The 20,285-nt window shown below is 45.1% G+C and overlaps 1 protein-coding gene across 1 annotated transcript in view; it reads right to left on the bottom strand.

Moving 5' to 3' along the window:
* The window catches only part of TMEM135 (transmembrane protein 135), a 169,280-nt gene extending 161,535 nt beyond the window's left edge, over positions 1-7,745 (bottom strand). Inside the window, exons 1-2 of the mRNA XM_082219420.1 lie at positions 7,440-7,745; positions 1,507-1,634 (exon numbers count right to left, since the gene is read on the bottom strand). Coding sequence (XP_082075546.1) covers positions 1,507-1,634; positions 7,440-7,580 — 269 coding nt within the window. The 5' untranslated portion in view covers positions 7,581-7,745. The remainder of the gene's footprint in view (positions 1-1,506; positions 1,635-7,439) is intronic.
* Positions 7,746-20,285: the final 12,540 nt, after the last annotated feature.

The following is a 20,285-nucleotide window of genomic DNA, read 5'->3' as shown; positions in this document are numbered from 1 at the left end:
TTATTCTGAACTTCTTAACAAAGTTTCTCTGGGCAATGCAACTATCATGATGTTCTTAGGAAGAACCCAAAGATGAGTTTCACACCTTGAACTATAGAAGTGGCAGCTGTCACTCCAAGAAACAAAGATAAATTTGCACGGCTTGGGAAACACAACTGCGGATATCAGAGGAAAACCTTTTCCCTGTCTAACTCTCTAAAACTAACCCTTTCCCGGTTGATGTGTAAGGACTGGCAGCCCATTCTCCATCTTTCACGTGGAACTGCCCCCCTGACTGGAAAGAGGCAAATCTAGAACAGTGACTCACGCCAAGATGGAGCAGGCAGCCTTCTCTGGAGGCATGCTGTTCTCATCCATGTTTGCACTGTGGTCAATTAAGTGGCCCAAATGCAACCAAGACAGATACACATCAGAATTACCAACCTATGGTCCACCACTATGGTTGGAATGAAAGTTCTTTGGGCTTACATTTCTTTATTTTATTCTTACAGCACATTAGCAGCTCTCTCACAACATATTAAAGAATCTGGGGTGTCTTTGTTGTTGGGCAGTTAGATGATGTCAGAAAGAGGAAAGAAGCATGATTGCTGTACCTTGCACCAATTATTGTCCTTTGCTCCTTCCCTCAAATGACCACACTTTGTTCCAAAATGTTAACAGTTGAAGTGGCAAATATGTTTGCGTGGAAAGGAAGAAATAACACAACAAAAAACTTCTCAAGCTCACTATGCCCTAGAGAACAAAACAAGACTGTGTACTTGGTAAATATTTCATTGTAAGCTGCTGATCTGTGCAAATGAAAGAGTTAAGAGACATTTCCTGAACAGAAAAACGGGCTTGTTTTCATAATCCCACAGGATGACCCCTGATGGCAAGTAAGCACTTTTTAGCTAGCAAAAAGGAAACAGCACTTGTCTGCCATCTCCAGAATAGCGAAAATATGTGAATGTAAGCTCAGCAAATAAGCCCTAGGGATGGGGTGGGATAGCAATCTAAACATAATAATAAATAATGATGGGAGGGTTACATTTTAGCAGATACATTAATCTTGTTCCCAAAATAGCTGTAGTCTCTTTAAAAAAAAACACATAGAGAATTAGGACAGAACATGTCAGCCAGGGGTCTAAAGACCACTGGGATGCTGCACCTAAAGGGGTGACCAATCTAGTCCTATCCATCAGCCACAGTAGGAGCAGTTTGCAAGGATTTTGCTTCCTTTTTAGAGAAAACACAAGAATTTTCTAACCACTATCAGCATGCTCTTTTCCTCCTCCCTCCTAATCACTTTTTCTTTTGTGTTATGTGCATTAGATTATAAGCCTAAAGGCAGGGACAGTCTTATTATTGGCTTGTGTATGCCAATCTGCGAATCTTTTTTGCAGTTGAAGAATAAGGTAAGAATTTTTCAAATAAATAAATTCATTCCACAAGTCAACATTAATTACAGAAAATGCTATTTTACCATCCGCAAAGTTTGGCAAAGATGTAAAATGAAGTTAAACCAACCTTAAAATGCAGAAAAATGCAATATACAAACTTCCATTTGCTGTCAGAAAGGATGTTGATTGTAGGATCTCAGGGAGCAGTTTGTGCAAATAATAATCTAGTTTTCGTTTCCGGAGAATTGCAGCAATCTGAAAGAGATAAGCCAATTCAAGTTTATTTATGTATTACATTTTTTATTTCACTGTTCTGCCAACGAGCTCACATTGGCATACATGGAAATCATACTCTAAGAATGAGATTTGAATTAAACCCCTAACCAATTCATGAACTTTGGCTAACAAAATGAGTATTTTTATAGAACTTCTTGCAGCTGTTAAACTACTTCTTCCAGACCAGAATGTATCAGGCATTCCAAAACTGTGATCATACGGGGAACAATTTAGCCAGACACAAGTTTACAAGTTTAGCTACTGCATTGTTGTTTAGTCATTTAGTTGTGTCCGACTCTTCATGACCCCATGGACCAGAGCACACCAGGCACTCCTGTCTCCCACTGCCTCCTGCAGTTTGGTCAAACTCATGTTGATAGCCTCAAGAACACTGTCCAACCATCTCACCCTCTGTCATCCCCTTCTCCTTGTGCCCTCAATCTTTCCCAACATCAGGGTCCTTTCCAGGAGTCTTCTCTTCTCATTAGGTGGCCAAAGTATTGGAGCCTCAGCTTCAGGATCTGTCCTTCCAGTGAGCACTGAAGGCTGATTTCCTACAGAATGGATAGGTTTGATCTTTTTGCAGTCCCTGGGACTCTCAAGAGTCTCCTCCAGCACCATAATTCAAAGGCATCAATTCTTAGAACTTGGGATTCATCCAGTCCAGCCTTTCACATGATGAATTCTGCATTTAAGTTAAATAAGGAGGAGACAATATATAGCCTTGTCGTACTCCTTTCCCATTGTCAAACCAATCAGTTATTCCATATCCAGTTCTGACTGTTGCTTCTTGTCCCACATAGAGATTTCTCAGGAGACAGATGAGGTGATAAGGCACTCCCATTTCCTTAAGAAATTGCCATAGTTAGTTGTGGTCAACACAGTCAAATGCTTTTGCATAGTCAATGAAGCAGAAGTAGATGTCTTTCTGGAACTCTCTAGCTTTCTCCATAATTCAGCGCATGTTTGCAATTTGGTCTCTAGTTCCTCTGGCCCTTCAAAATCCAGTTTGCAGCTACTGCATAGAACATATTAATTAATTACTGGACAAAGTACTTTGTGCTCCAGTTTGAAGAATCATCTTTAAATTCCCACAGGCAAGTTTATACTAGTTTCAACTGCCTTTGCAAGGCACTTACAATATAATGGGTTAGAGTCCTAGAATCATAGAATTATAGAGTTGAATTAAAGGGCACAAACTTTTCAGTCTTTCGATATTGTAATCCTATGCACACTTACTTGGAAGCAATCCTTAACTATGTGAATAGGACTTACTTCTGAGAAAGCAAGCGTGGGTATTTACTTTGAAAGTACTTTCACTAGTGGGATAAAGGAGGTATCTATCCACTAATGGGTTAATCCCTCCCTCCAGTTTTTAATGACTATCCCAGTCCTGCTGGCCCCTTCCCAGTTTTCATCCACAGCCAAGCCACTAATAGACAGATATCAAGGTGAGACTTCAACAAAAAGCCAGCAATTCAGAGCCCGCCAGAATCACACATACATAACTCAAAAAAGGTCCCAAACGAGCTTAGATTCAACAGTGCAGCGAGTATACTTCTCATGAGTATACATATGAAAGTATAACACTGGGAGCTCTGGATGCCTCATTCACTCTATCCCAGAAAGAATGCACTTTCACCCAAATTGTCTTTGACATTCAGCCACTAATGGGATGTACCTTAGCTTAGTTCCTATAGAGCAGGAATATACTGTCAGCGATGAAATCTAAGAGAGGCGAGCATTTGCTGGAATGCTCTCCTACTGAAGGTCGCCTCTACAGAAGCAAATAATCCCAGTTTGTAGCATCTAGTGAAAGGAGACAGACTTCCATGTAGATGCCCTTCAGATCTCAGCAGGTGGGGAGTTAATGGAGAATGCTGCACACACAACTGAAGATCTAATGGGGTATGCTGTGATGTGGGGAGGCTTAGAGAGATAGTGTATGTTATAGGCTTGATGGATGCATAGTCTGAGTCAGAAAGCGGTGGTGCAAAAGGACTCTGTAACCTAGAGATCTAGGGTGAAAGAACACAGAGAGGAAACATGTCTGACAGAGCTCTTACAGCACAGTCTCCACACACTGAGTCTGGGTGTTCTTGAAAGAATGGGAAGGCTGGGGGTGAAAGGAAGTAGAATCAGCTTCTGTGATCCATGGAAGATGGAGACCACCTTCAATCTGAATATCAAGACGCAGGATAACTCTCTCCTTATAATGATATCCATTTTAGCATGCACACACAAAAATCTCTCTTTAAAAACTATTGTTACAAACAAACAAAAAATCTCCATCTTCTCACCCATGTATTCTTCAGTGATATCTGAAATTACCATATGTTTATCAAATGATGGGGGGGGACAGCAGCACTTGGGAAGAAACCCCAGTTTTATCAAAGAAACCTAGCTTCAACCTATTAATATACAATATTAATTCTTCTTAATGCATCTTGCTTTCAAGAAAACATCTTGGTTCTTTCATGAAAGACGCCACCTACATGCATAGCCACAGAAGAGACACTCCTTTGTGGTGTGATCCTAAATAGTGTACAGCACTTCCTTAACAGTGAAGCAATACAGTACTTGTCTCTTTCACCCAACTGGCATCTTCCCTCCTGCCTAAGAGCTGAGAGAAACTCACAAGCAATCTCACCCCACATTGCTCTGTCTTTCTCCTTCTCCCATGACAAACCTCTTCTGTTTGATCCACAGGTCCCTATTTCTATTTACTATTTCTCAATTAATTCTTTTTCTCTAAATCCCATACATTTTCTCTCTCTCCACCCCCATCTCCACTACTCAACCTCTCTTTTCACACCCACAGATCTCTCCACTCCATGCTACCCCTTCTCCCCACCCCTGCCCTGCCCCAGTAATTCATAGAGTGAAAAAGTGTCAGAGACACAGTAAGATTCCCAATGTAGCTGGATTCAGCAGAAAGATCATGTGCCTCCAACTCTAGGGAGATAAGGGATAATACTCCCATTCTCACTTGTACCTGTCAGGCTTCGAAGTTCCCACAAAAAGTAGAAAAGGAACAGAAACAATAGGTATTGTGAACTCCTCCAGAAGAAGTCAGGCAAAGGAATCAGTTTGTGGGCCCGGTGTTGAATTGGCTTGCTCTAGCTCATACTGTAATAGTCTTTAAAAAAACACAACTAAGAACACTTTTGAGACATGCTGCTTTTCTTCAGATTACACATCACAATCCAACAGTTAAATGTGTTTATTGACACAATTCAATGCATGTTTACTCAGAAGTAAAACCCACTAAGTTCAAAGGGATTAACTGCTAACTGCACCAAACTCTTTGCTATTTCATAACGAACAGCCTTTCGCAAACTAATTAAATGTTTGCAAGACACCACAAGTGATAGCAAATCCAGCTTGTAGATACAGAAATCTAAAAATGGTCTAATTACAACAGCCAAATACATTCGGAAATGAATTAACTATTATCCTTCAAAAGCAAAAACAACACAATCTAATCTAATGGCCAATTTCATCTAGTACTGACCAGCAGTGGCTCAATCCTCAACAGAAGTCTTTCCCAGCCCTGACACCTTACATCCTTTTACCCAAAGATGTCAAGGACTGAACTTTAGATCCTCTGTCTGCAAAGCCAGATCCTTTCCCCCTTCATCTTTCAACCTTCATGTATGCCTACCACTATTTGACCTGCCGAAAAATTTGTTAGAACCAAACTCTGCTTGTATGAGCAAATGCACTGGGGCCACAGCTCAGTGGTAGAGCATATGTTTTGCATGAAAAATATCCAAGATGCAGTCCCTTGCACCTTCAGTTAAAAAGATTAGGTAGCAGGTTGGGGAAGAACTCTGCCTGACATCTTGGAGAACCACTTGGACTAAATATTGGGCTGGGATGATAAGTTTGATCTGAAAGCATCCTTCTGCATTCCCCAACTTCCTAAACTCAAAATCTTAACCAGGCTCACACATCAACTCTAGCAGTAATGACAAGCTCCCCCCATCTGAACCCCTGGCCAGCAGCAGCCAGTCAGCATGGACAATACTAAACTAGATGGACCAATGGTCTGACTTGATGTGGGTCAGCTTCCAGCACATTTGGGCCACAGCTCAGTAGCCAAACAACTGTACTGTGTGCAGAAGATCCCAGGTTCAATCCCCAGCATTTCCATGTAGACCTGGGAAGGTCCCTCCACCAGAACTGTAGAGTTAGAAAGAATCTTGAGGGTCATCTAGCCCAACAACCTGCAATGCAGGAATCTCAACTAAAGCATACATGGCAGGTGGCCATCCAACCTCTGCTTAGAAACCTCCCAAAAAGGAGCATCCATCACCTGTGGTCCATCCCACTGTCAAACAGCTCTTACAGTCAGAAAGCTGGATGGAGTGGTCTGATTAATCAAATGTTTGACTCCCAGTGGTATCCTTTTTTCCTCCCCCTTTGCCCCTTTCCGGCCTTCAAATGACACCCTACCCAGCAATTGCCACACATCCCTCTTCAATAAACCATTTTTATACCTTCCCACCCCAAATGCCACTTACCTATCCTCCTTCCTTCTTCTCCCCCCCCCCCCAATCGCCACCAGTATGGCAAGGGACAATTTTAATACCCTCATTATAGGTAAAGGTAAAGGGTTAGGTCCAATCATGGACAACTTTGGGGTTGTGGCGCTCATCTCGCTTTATTGGCTGAGGGAGCCAGCATACAGCTTCCAAGTCATGTGGCCAGCATGACTAAACCGCTTCTGGCGAACCAGAACAGCGCACGGAAACGCCGTTTACCTTCCCACTGGAGCGGTACCTATTTATCTACTTGTACTTCATGCTTTCAAACTGCTAGGTTGGCAGGAGCAGGGACCAAGCAACGGGAGCTCACCCCGTCACGGGGATTCAAAACACCAACCTTCTGATCGTCAAGCCCAAGAGACTCAGTGGTTTAACCCACAGCGCCACCCGCGTCCCACCCTCCATATAGATCTATATATACATATAAAGTATATCTTTCCTGCTTCTCACCCCAACATCGCCACTAGTCTTTCATCTCCATCCCTCTCCAAGGGACCTTTTGAATACCCTCCCTAGAGATCTAGAAAGGTAAAGGGACCCCTGACCATTAGGTCCAGTCGTGGCCGACTCTGGGGTTGCGGCGCTCATCTCGCTTTATTGGCCGAGGGAGCCGGCGTACAGCTTCTGGGTCATGTGGCCAGCATGACTAAGCCGCTTCTGGCGAACCAGAGCAGCGCACAGAAACACCGTTTACCTTCCTGCCGGAGTGGTACCTGTTTATCTACTTGCACTTCATGCTTTCGAACTGCTAGGTTGGCAGTTCTATACATACCTACAAATCCTTCCTGCTTCTTCTTCCCCCTTCCCACCATTGCCTCCTACCTGTCCTCCATCCCCATTCCTCTCCAAGGGGCCATTTGAACACCCCCTCCCTATATACCTATACCTATCATTTGCCCCTTCACCACCCCACCACCATTGCCACCAGCCTGCCATACCCCACTCCTCTTCAGGAAGCCACTCTAATGCCTCCCACACCCCCAAAGGGCACCATCCCACCTCCATACCATACCGGGGGTGCCAAATTGAATACAATATTTGGGGGGTGGGGAGAGAGAGGAACAAGCAAGCCCTGCCCCACATAATCGATGCCAAGGCGTGGGGGGGCAGACACATACACCATTCGAATGGCAATGCCCATCCACTTGGGGGGAGCCTCAAATATTTTATTTGGCTCCCTTCATTTCCCCACCCCGGGGGTGGCAGGAGAAGAGGGGGGTGGGCCCTTCCTCACCAGGTAGAGGGTCCCGTAGATGCGGAGGGATTCGAGCAGCGCCCCCTGGGTGATGTCCGCGAAGGCCCGTCCGCAGCGGGGGTGCCAGGTGTGCCCGATCTCGTAGCAGCTGTGAGGGATGGACTTGCTCAGCGCCGCCATCTTGGCCCGCAGCCGCTCTCGCTCTCTCTGGCGGGGGAGGGGGGGGCTCGGGGGGGAGGGGGAGGCCCCGAGCGCGTCACGGCCAATGCAGGAGAAAGGTCGCGCGGGGCGGCCCAAACCGCCGAGGTTACTCGCGGTCAACCGCCTCTGTGTATACGGCCGGGCCGAGGGGCGGTTTGCCGGCTCGGCTCGCGTGAGCCGCGGCAGCCAATCCGGAGGCGGCTTCTCGCCGCCGGGGCTGCGGATTGGGCGGAGTTGGCGCGAGCTGGAGAGGCACGAGCTCCTTCTCGCTCTCGCTCCTTTTTTTTGTTTTTTTGTTACCCCCCCCCCCTCTCAGCTTCTCTCTCATTTGGGCCACGCGGGCTGTCACTCAAGGGCTGCGATGATGCACGATGGTGTTTTTGCAAAGGGGAGCAGCCGAGGAAGGAGCAAAGGTGGTCTGTGTGTCTTTAAATGCAGGCTCAGGGAAATGATTAAAAAACAAGGAGCATGTGGGTATATATGCCTAGTACTTAATGCAAACCCGTGCACAAAATAAAGAAATATATGGCGTCTTGGACTGGACTTAACCGTCCAGGGACCCTTTAGTTTACCTTTACCTTGCAGTACAGTGGTACCTTGGGTTACAGACGCTTCAGGTTACAGACTCCGCTAACCCAAAAATAGTACCTCTGGTTAAGAACTTTGCTTCAGGATGAGAACAAAAATCAGGATGAGAACAGAAATTCAGGATAAGAACAGAAATCGTGCTTCGGCGGTGCGGCTGCAGCGGGAGGCCTCATTAGCTAAAGTGGTGCTTCAGGTTAAGAACAGTTTCAGGTTAAGAACGGACCTCCAGAACGAATTAAGTTCTTAACCCGAGGTACCACTGTACTTAATGCAAGCCCATGCAAAGAGGCAAGAAACGTGCCTTGAGGCTTGCATTGGTGGAAACAGGCAAGCAAAGCTGTTCTGGAAGGAAGCTTTGAGGAAATCTGCTTGCGGATTGCATAAGCAAGCGCTTGGCTGCAGCTCCCCTTCGGCTTGAACGCGATGTCTGTGTCCTTCGCCCCCGCTTTGGGTAGGAGAGTTAAATAGTCATCCACTGCGCTTAACCTTTCTCCCTTAAAGGAAGTACAGGAACGGCGTACGCCTCCCCTGGATGGCAGGTACACCGCTGCTTGGCCGATTTGTGCCTGTCTTGAACTTCAGGCCATTGGTCCATTCGTAGGTTTGTGCCCTGGAGCATTGCACTGAAATGCTGCTTGGATTTCATCGCTTGTTAACCTCTCCCTTCCCACGCTCTTATCCGTATGCGTGTGCGCGCACGCGCCAGTTGTAGCTGGCAACATTTTGACTTGGGACGGGGTGCATTTTTTAACCTTGCTGTTCTCATCGCAACAGCAGTTAGTTAGGAAAGTGTGCTATTAGGCATGTGCAGAGTACCACTGTCTCCTTTCTACAAGAAATCAATTATTCTCTGCTTATCTATGGAGAGGGAAAGAGTTTCCCTGTAAGACAGCACAAGTATGATTTTCAGGCAAAACTGACCTCTTATCTAGAAATTAAGCCATACCACATGACATAAGTTTTTGAATTCATGTATTGTTGACACCTGCACATCTGTTGCCAATAAAATAAGCACACTAAAAAAAACTTTTAAAATGTGGGGGAAACTTGCATGTGGTTTTCCTTCCCAAAAAATCAATTTAAAAACTCATTATCACTTCTCTAAAGTAAAGGAACAAAGTATTTGGACCAATAGACAAAAAAAATGATTTTTTTCACTGGGACCAACACACAGAGCACAACAGAACATATTTGCAATGCATGGACAATCTTGAAAATGGGAAGTAACAGTTTCTGCCCATGTGCAGAGTACATCACACCAGACTATTCATAATCATCCTCTGTTGTGTCTGAGATTTGGGAGAGGATGTGGACATCATTTCCCTCCATTCAAGACATATTCTCGGCTTGTAGATGCAGATCCACACATATTTTCTGGGTGTCCTCAATAAATATCTACAACACAGAAAGGCTGGATCTCTCATTATCAGTGGAACAGGGTTCCCCAGTGCAAGAGCAACAAGTCTAAAGCCCCTTTCCCTTTTTTTAATTATAAATATTTATTAAGTTTTCACAAATTTTAAAAAGACATACAATACACACAATACAAAAATATACATACAATAACAAACAAACACGTATAATTTCCACTCCTTTTTTTTCCTTAAACTTACTTCATCGACTTCCCCATACCTCCCCTTTCTGCATTCCAATTCCCAAAATTATTTCAGCAAATCCTTCCCCTTGATTTTATCCGATTTTTCCCTTTTCTTTACTTTTACTTAATCTTTAACAGCTGTAATCCCTTACTTTATATAACCACAACATTTTAGCAATCATTAATTTTGCAATATTTCTTAAGATAAATTTTAAATTTCTTCCAATCTTCTTCTGCCGCCTCTTTCCCCTGGTCTCGGATTCTGTCCGTCATTTCAGCCAGTCCCTTTCCCTGTTAGCTGCACGCCCAACACAAAAACACCACCAAGATATGTGGCACTCACACTACCACCTGCCAACAAACCCTCATCAGATTTATTTGTAAGCCGCCATCCCATAAACATTATACTCCGAACGTGTTGACACTAGCAGTGGGAAGAGCACAATGCCTTGCAAAACCAACCATTGCAATAATCCTCCCTCCGGGATTGTTCTTAATGAAGAGCAGGTTGCAAATATAAATAAGTAAGAGTCTTGTGGCCCCTTAAATAACAAATTGATTTTGGCATAATCTTGCCGTTCACTTCATCAGCTGCATGAAGTGCAATCCTGAGTTTGCAGGAATGTGTATACATATGGTTTGGGTGGGGTGAGGGAATTGTTAAAAGGGTTAGAGGGGAATCCAATGCAGAAAGTGTAGGAGTTAATACAGCATGTGGTCTGTTTGGTTGGTTGGTTGGTTGCAAGGTGTTTTGTCCTTCGCTGAAAAGGAGAGCGTTTGGGAAGTCCTTGAGAAATGCAGATACCTAATTTAAGAAAATACGAGAGGCCTGCTGAACCAGGTCAAAGTCCCATTTGGTTCATCATGCTGTTCTCAAAACGGCCAGCCATTCTCAACCTGTGGGTCCCCAGATGTTGTTGGACTACAACTCCCATCATCCCGGAGCTCTGGCCTTGCTAGCTAGGGGTGATGGGAGTTGCAGTTCAACAACATCTGGGGATCCACAGGTTGAGAAAGGCTGCTAGCAGCACATGAGCGCAACAACACTCTGCGCACCGGCAATTTCCAGCAAATGGGAATTTGATTGGCACAGGGTGTGGTTGCCAGGTAGAAACCATTTACTCACAAGGGAAGATTAAGAGCATGAGAACCTGCAGGGTCACACCAGTGGCTCATCGAGTCAAGCATTTTGTCCATGCAGAGGCCAACCCAACGCAAATGAGATGCCCGAAAACAGGACCCAAGTGCAACAGCCTCTCTTCGCTGGTTGAACTGTCAGTGTTGCTGACATTATTACACAGGCACTGAGGAAATTGGGGCAGAGTGTAACCTCCTGCTTGCAACTGGCCAATGTCTACAGCTTACACCAGAGGGTTTCCTTGGTGACTGCAATGATGTTGCCATTGCACAGAGCAAGGGTGACTTATACACCTAGCCTTGGGGCATGTACAGAGTTCTGGCTGAACTGAGCTTCTTGGGTGCAGCATTCTGGGCTTCTGCCTCCAGGGACGAAGATGGATCATGGAGCATCCCCAGCCTGGGAACTGCTTACCGGGAGTGGGAGGGGGGACAAAACCACAAATCCAGCCCATTACTGTGTGCCTTGATTCCTGTATTGCAAGGGGTTGACTAGATGACCCTTGGCATCCCTTCGAACTCTATGATTCTGTGTTGGTCCCACCACCTTCACAGGCACATTTGGTGATGGCACAAGACAGGGCCTTCTAGGTGGCTGCTCCCAAATTGTGGAACTCCCTTCCACGGCAGACTATGCTGGTTCCCACTCTGCTTTCCTTTCACAGCAAGTAAAGACCTTTTCATTCCATCCAGCCTTTGGCTATTAAATGGCTGTTGCGGCAAATTACAGGAATATGCGGAAATGGCGCAATTGACCAGCAGATTGAGAGGCAATACAAGACAATCATTTATTCAAAAATGGGATATGTATAAGAGTTACTTACAGAAATATAATAGTAGTATAATATCTATGGCAGCATTTGAATGACCCTTATTTAAAGTAATTGTTCAGAAATAAGGTAATGAGTACAAACTGTTGTAAGGAGGTATTAGAAAATACAGAAAGAGCAAGGTAATAATGTTAAGTACATTCAACAGTACAAAGAAAGTTTACATCAGGAAATGATAGGAAGTCTATTTTATGTTAGTAAAAAGATAGGAAAAAAGAGATTGTATAAATTTAAACTAAGTTAAATTTTTGTGAATCCAAAGAAGAGTACATGGTTGTGTTCATTTTTGTCGAATTAAGAGTGTGTATATTATTTGGGATGCAGGTGGCACTGTGGGTTAAACCACAGAGCCTAGGACTTGCCAATCAGAAGGTTGGCGTTTCGAATCCCCGCGACGGGGTGATCTCCCATTGCCCGGTCCCTGCTCCTGCCAACCTAGCAGTTCGAAAGCATGTCAGAGTGCAAGTAGATAAATAGGTACCGCTCCAGTGGGAAGGTAAACGGTGTTTCCGTGCACTGCTCTGGTTCGCCAGAAGCGGCTTAGTCCAGTGGCGTAGCGTGGGGGGTGCAGGGGGGGCCGGCCGCACCGGGCGCAACATCTGGGGTTAGGGCAAATCCACGGGTTAGGGGGCGCAAATCCACGGGTTAGGGGGCGCAAATCCACAGGTTAGGGGGCGCAAATTACTTGCCTTACCCCGGGTGCTGACAACCCACGCTACGCCACTGGCTTAGTCATGCTGGCCACATGACCCGGGAGCTGTACGCCAGCTCCCTCAGCCAATAAAGCGAGATGAGCGCTGCAACCCCAGCGTCGGCCACGACTGGATGGTCAGGGGTCCCTTTACCTTTACCTATATTATGTACATTCGGTACATTATGAATTTCAATAAAGTTATGTTAAAAATAAAAATAAATGGCTGTTGCGGCAGGGTCTTCTGAGGCTGACTGTTGCGTTTGTGGGCTTTTAAATGGTTTTAAGTGTTTCCTGTGATGTCTTTTTAATAGGACTGCTTAATTTGTTTCGCATTGTTTATATTTATGGTGTGCCTTTAATGGTATCTGTTTTAATCTATTCCATGAGCTACTTTGGATTCTGCAGTGGGAGAAAGGTGGCATATAAAATAAAATAAACACATTGCCTCCCACTGCAGTCAGCCAGCCCCAGTCCAGATTGGGAGCCCTGCCTTTGCAGTTTGCATTCATTGGATGAGGCGGGAAGAATCCCCATGCAGATGGCATTCAGACGGAGGCAGTCTACACATTCAGTTTTCAAGTGATCTAAATGCTTGTGTGGACTAGCTACATGTGTGGATCGGGTCACTGCGCCAAGAAGTCCTACCCAGCCCATATCCTTGACATATGTGCAGCAGCACCTGCCTTCAGGGAGCTCTTAAGTGCAAAACTCCAGCTCCTGCTCCGAATTTGCTTGGAATTTATAGCATTAAGCACCAAAGACCTTTCACATTATTGGAAGGCAGTCTTTATGGCATGTGACTCTATAAGTTGTTTGTTCTTTTCTCTCCCCTTTTAAAAGCAGAATATGATCTCAAAATACCCTTGTGTCTACTGATATTTCAAGGTAAGGGAATTAACTGGAGCCGTTCCCATTTTCCAGATGTCATTTTTCCAAAATAAATAAGGGGTGAATTGTTATTCACAGCAATATCCTGCAGTTTTGTAGAAAAACCTGGACTTTCTCCAACGATAAATGTGTATCCTTTCTTACAAAGATATTGTGAGTCCCTTCTCTCTCTCTCTCTCTCTTAATCATAACTATTTCCACTTTTTGGGGAGGGAAGAAACCTCATAAAAGAAGCCAAAGGACTAAATCATTTACTTGGTTCTTTATCTGCTCCACCACATCCCGTTCCCACGTAGCAGAAGACACATTGTGAGCTTATAAGTACAGGAAATCTTATTTGGAGGCAAGGGAGCTTTTTCTGTGCACAGACGGGCAACTGATCTGTGGAACTCATTGCTGGGAGATTTTGCAAAAACCCAGCTTTTGGGGTCAGGGAAGAGGAGGGCATGTAGGTCACATTAAACAACATAGCAAACATATGTATTGCCCCAACAAATATCTTGGTGTATGGAGGACTCCAGTCTGTGGTATTAATTACACTATACCTAAGCTCTGTGATTGGATAATGCTAGCCCCAGTTAGCTGCATATTCTTCCAGGTGAGTCCCGTTGTAAAAAAAACCAAAAAAAATCCTCTAGATATTGGTAGAAAGGCTATGCAAGACCCCATCTCCTTGACATTCAAGTTTTCTACATGCCGTATACCTGAAGGAGCGTCTTCACCCCCATCGTTCTGCCCGGATGCTGAGGTCCAGCGCTGAGGGCCTTCTGGCGTTTCCCTCACTGCGAGAAGTGAAGTTACAGGGAACCAGGCAGAGGGCCTTCTCGGTGGTGGCACCCACCCTGTGGAACGCCCTCCCACCAGATGTCAAATAGATAAACAACTACCTGACATTTAGAAAACATCTGAAGGGAAGTTCAGGGAAGTTTTTAATGTGTGACATTTTAATGTATTCTTAATCTTTGTTGGAAGCTGCCCAGAGTGACAGGTAAAACCCAGTCAGATGGGCGGGGTACAAATAAATTATTATTATTATTATTATTATTATTATTATTATTATTATTATTATTATTATTATGTTTTGAATGTATAAACATTCGACCAAGTGAGCTCCTGCTTGCATTCTGGAGTGGGGCAGTCCAGACCCACATTTCCCACCTCGATGAGAGCTAGGGCTCAACTTTGGCGAACACATTTTAAATCTAGAACAGAACTCTTGTGTACAAATCTCAGTCTCTCAGTGTTTGTATGTACAAGTTTCCCAGGCTTCCACACACAAGACACATACCCCAGAGATCTGTTTATGGGGCCAAAGTAACTAAGGAGCAGCGGATCTGGCAGTAACTCCACCACACAGGACCCAAGTTACCACTTCCCATATTATTTTGGCTGCAGAAGCATCTCCCTGAAGAGTTAAAACATTCCTGTGAGAAATATTAAAAGCAAACACTAAAACTCACGTAGGCTCCTAATGTTTGCCATTCTTCTGGGCAGCCTTACAAGACGTTTTGATGCTCAGCTGATACAAATAAAGCTGTCTTATTCCTTTTTAAAAAAATATAAATAGTTTATTGGGAATTCTAACATGCATCAAAATAAATAGCGGCAGAACGTTGAAACGGATTGCTTTTCTGTTAAAACGTTTTGCAGAGAGCTCAAAACCTTGCTTTGAACAGCTCCATGAAAACGTCTTCGGCTGGTATGTGAAAGCCATGGGATTAAACCATATGGGTTCTTTCCAGACATTTGTCTGCACAAAGTTTGTGGGGAAGGTTATATGACATCTGCTGTTGGCTGAACATTTGTTCTGATTTGTTTGTGGAAAGGTTACACATTGGCTCTGTCTGCACTGTACATGTAAAGCAGTGTCATACCACGTTAAACAGCCTTGGCTTCCTTCAGAGGATCCTGGGAGTGTTAGAAGACACCCATCCCTTAACTGTAGCTCTGTGAGGGGAATCGGGGGGGTATCCTAAAAAATCTCAGTACCTTAAACAAATGATTGTTCCCACTGCAGTCCATGTGCTGGTAACCACCAGGCTAGATTACTGTACTGGGCTCTATAAAGGGCTGCCCTTTTCTTGTTGCTGCAGAATCAGCCGGTGATTTTTAAGGACTACCTATGTGGATTTAAGGGACGTGGGTGGCGCTGTGGGTTAAACGACAGAGCCTAGGACTTACTGATCAGAAGGTTGGCGGTTCGAATCCCTGCGATGGGGTGAGCTCCTGTTGCTCGGTCCCTGCTTCTGCCAACCTAGCAGTTCGAAAGCACGTCCAAGTGCAAGTAGATAAATAGGTACCACCAGTGGCGTAGCGTGGGTTGTCAGCACCCGGGGCAAGGCAAGTAATTTGAGCCCCCTAACCCGTGGATTTTAGCAAGGGGCAGAGAGCTGCGAGTGCGAGCGCCCCCCCAGATGTTGCGCCCGGTGCGGCTGGCCCCCCCTGCACCCCCCACGCTACACCACTGGGTACCACTCCAGTGGGAAGGTAAACGGCGTTTCTGTGCGCTGCTCTGGTTCGCCAGAAGCGGCTTAGTCATGCTGGCCACATGACCCGGAAGTTGTATGCCAGCTTCCTTGGCCAATAAAGTGAGACAAGCACTGCAACCCCAGAGACGGCCATGACTGGACCTAATGGTCAGGGGACCTATGTGGATTTAATGGTTGGGACATTGCAGGGAGACTTTTAGAACACCCTTGCACAAGTTTCTCCTCTGCCTAGGTGCAAGGCAGTCAACACAAGCTGTTGCAACAACACGTGCACCTTCAGAGGTAGTCCACCATTTCCCATTTGTTTCCCCCATTCTCAAAAACAAATGAAAACAATCTCTTATTTACCAAAGGAAGACTGAGAATCGCACTGTATTCACCGTCTCTCTCAGCAAATACAGTCATACCAAGACGCGGCTTCTGATTGGCTTCAGGAACGTCCTGCAGCCAATCAGAAACCATGCCAGACATTCAGCTTCCGAAAATCGTTCAAAACCGGAACACTCACCTCCGGGTTTTGATCGTTTGGGAGCTGATCTGTTTGGGAGCCAAGGCGTTTGAGATGCAAGGTATGACTGTAGGCAAACACTGCAATCCTAACCCTTGGTTACAATACAACACTAGTGTATTTTAATTAACTGATGTCTGTTTTTATGCATATTGTGTTGGTTTTATGATGTTAGCTGCTCTGAGCCTGGCCTCAGCTGGGCAGGGCGGGGTACAATTTTTTTTAAAAAAATATTACTATTATTATTAGTCACCTGAGAGCAAGCCTCACTGAATTCAATAGGAATTACTTCAGAGTAGACACAGTCAAGACTGCACCGTAAGTAAGTTGTAAAGATGCCCCAGAAAGTACCAACCACGGCCTTCAGCCATCCTACCCACGAAAGCCCCTTGCTGCTTTTTTCTCTGGAACAAAGACTTGCTCAAGCTATGGCCCTATATGCCAAGCGCTGTTTGTCAGCCAAAACCCCGAGTACAGCTGAAAACCAGGAGTGTCACTCAAGCTGCATTGGGACTTAAAGCAAGTGGCCTTTGGTACCAACACTATGGTACACACTATATGAGCAAACCTCAGAGGGAAGGAACTGTAAACGTTCGTTGTTGTGCTCCAGGTGATTTTCACTGCTCCACTGATGCAGAGCGACCATAAAATCCCAGCTAAACGAGCCGGTTGCGCAGGCTGTAAAGGCGGCTTTGTTTCGTTAAAATGATCGGAGCGTATCTGTGAATTAAAAGCAAGCTCTTTAAACACACTCACTGCATCCTGCAGTGAAAGCGTTGTGGACTGGTATGCTATGCTCAGTTGGAGCATGGTTTATATTAACTCTTCTATGGAAAGACGAGGAGCTCTGATTCCTGTAATGCAAGCAGGTGGTTTTTTCCATTCTCCTGGGAAGCATTTCGCTCCCTGTGGGCATGGAACTCAATTGGTTAAATCGACACATGGGATTGCCAGCTTTTAAAAACTGGCCTGGTACTTGTGGCTTTAACTATAACCTAGCAGAAGGGGGGGGGATTAGGAGAGGGGAAACATTTTCCTATGGTTTTGCGCTTTCTACTGCTCAAAGCACAGGTCGCTGTTGAAGAAACAAGAGCAAAACCATTAAAAAGTTGGCAACTCTTCACATGTAAGATTGTGGATTCCATAGGTAAAGGTAAAGGGACCCCTGACCATTAGGTCCAGTCGTAGCTGACTCTGGGATTGCAGCGCTCATCTCGCTTTATTGGCCAAGGGAGCCGGTGTACAGCTTCTGGGTCATGTGGCCAGCATGACTAAGCCGCTTCTGGCGAACCAGAGCAGCGCACGGAAACACCGTTTACCTTCCTGCCAGAGTGGTACCTATTTATCTACTTGCACTTTGACGTGCTTTCGAACTGCTAGGTTGGCAGGAGCAGGGACCGAGCAACGGGAGTTCACCCCGTCGCAGGGATTCGAACTGCCGACCTTCTGATCGGCAAGTTCTAGGCTCTGTGGTTTAACCCACAGCGCTAACCCCATCCCCTGTGGATTCCATACACTCCAACATTTCTCCAATGAAAATAAAGGTAAAGGGGCCCCTGACCGTTAAGTCCAGTCGCGGACGACTCTGGGGTTGCGGCACTCATCTCGCTTTATTGGCCGTAAAGTTACTGGCTGTATAGTTACTTATCTCCTTGGCTCGGGGGGGGGGCATACCCTCCAACATCTCTGCAATGAAAATAGGGACATCCTAAGTAAACGTGGGACACTCTGGTATCAAATAATAAACAAGGACGGCTTCTGTAAATCCAGGACTTTCCCTGGGAAATAGGCACACTTGGAGGGTCTGGGACTCAGCATTGTTGACCTGACTACATAAACTTGGGCAAGATCCAGCCCAAATGATTCTTGCAAATCCTTCTGATTTCTAAATACATGCTTAACACTGACCCGCTGAAATCAGCAGGGCTTAGAAGTACTTAGGTTGGATTGTGACCCTTGGGTGCAAGTAATGACTAGGATTGTGATCTTACAGTTATTTAACCCAAGACGAAGCAGGCATGTTGTCAAAATCCCTCAGTAAACTGGGGGTTCTTTTCTTCTTGTACCATAGCATAGAAATCTTAACTTTCCTGAGTGGAATAACATCCTGAACGCAATCAGTCTACTATTTCAAAACTTCGAGACTCATTTGGTATTTTGGAATGAAATTTCCACCCAAACAAGGCATCGTTTCACTCAGACTGCCAGATTCCAAATTATAAAACCAAGCTGTTCGGGGAGAGACCAGTGACCATAATTGAACCAGAGAGCAATTTGCAAGGGAATAATGTTTTATTTTTTTTAAAGGGGGGGGGCAAAGATCAGTCATGGGAATTTTAAAAAATCCAAATAACAGAAGTGAAGCATGTAGACGTTAATAGCAATATTATGTCTCCTGTTAGTGTGGTGTTTTTTTAAAAAAGACATCCCCCAGCTGTGTCAGAAGAGAGCGTTTTATTAATCAGCAAAGTAGTCTGCAGCAGAAGTGGATTCTGGGAGCTCCTCATTCGATGCCTCTTGGTAATGTTAAGTGCTGTCATTTTACTGGCCTTTAACAGCAGAAACTAAGTAGACAAAGCCCTTCCCTTTACTTATCTCTCAGCTAGGAAAAGTTTTGACTGCTTAATTTCCACGTAACAAGACAGCTACAACAGCAAGATGGAGGTAGCCCCCTTGTCTTTGTTAGGGGAAAAGGAGGGTTCGCACTGCTATTTTTTCTCAAATTTCATTTCACTGTTATCCTTCCTTACCCGAATAACAACAAACATTTCTATCTATACAGGAAATGGTTATACAGTGAACGCTCGGGTTGCAAACGTGATCCGTGCGGGGTGCACGTTCGCAACCTGCAGCATCCACAACCTGCAGTGGAGTGTCTGCACACATGCGGGTTGTGATTCGGTGCTTCTGTGCATGCGCAAAACGCGATTTAGCACTTCGGTGGATGCGCGACTGCCAAAGACTCGTCTTGAATAAGGATGTAGGCAGGCAAGGGTTGGCTGATGGAGTTTGGTGGAGCAGCACTCTACTTGCCATAATGGGCAACCTCCAGAGACTCTCAGGGAGAGATTTTGCACCACCAGTTTCTGCAGATTAAGTAGCACAGATGACAGTAGGGCTCTTTATTAAGCTTTATTATACTTACCTGTAACTGAGACCGGTTGAAATGAGTGGATGCATAGCCTAGGGATATATAAGGTCCATTACATACTGAAAAAAGGGCAGGTGGAGGACACAGATTTGAATATGCTCATTTATATTTACAGAGGCAAATTTAGCAGTAATTAATTCCTGTAATTTACAAGAGAAATACAGTGCATCTTGCCAAAGTGAAGAAGGGGGGGTTGGACTATATGATCCTTGTGGTCACTTCCAACTCTAACAGTTTTATGATTCTGTCCGAACCCCACTGTTATAAGAATTTTAAGGTCCCAAATATACAATGTTCACAAATGCAGACATATCTGAATATATGAACCATGTGTCTGAAATAGTATGAGACAGCAACCCTGAAGCCATTTTTGACTCTCCCAATGACCTCAAATATACCTCTGCAGTAAGGGAAGCAAATGGGGAAAGCCTTCCCGTTGTCTTTTTGCTTGCAAAGCCTGTCTTAAGGGCGTATTTCTGTATGAATAGGGTGAGCCTGTGGCCTGGATTCAGAAACTAAAGTGTTAACCATCGCAAAAGAATGGCCAGGCTGCCCAGGTGATGCAGTCAGCGGCCATTATCAGGTATCGAGGCAGGCAGGATTTCTGCTGTAGACCGCCTCCTTCTGTGATGCTTGTATGATGTTTTAGGGGGTGGACTTGGACAATTTCAAAAGTCTATATAAGGGCTTGCGCACCATTGTTCAGGGTTCTCCTCCCTCCTGTGTGTGGGGACCCTGTTGCAACACTTCCTGTAATAAAGATCAGGCTTACTAGCTGCTTCTCAATATTCTCTGGTTGGCC

This window comes from Podarcis vaucheri, assembly GCF_965113315.1.
Source record: "Podarcis vaucheri genome assembly, chromosome: 4".
NCBI lineage: Eukaryota > Metazoa > Chordata > Lepidosauria > Squamata > Lacertidae > Podarcis > Podarcis vaucheri.
Note: the sequence above shows the minus strand (reverse complement) of the source record. Positions and strands in the feature narration are given on the sequence as shown.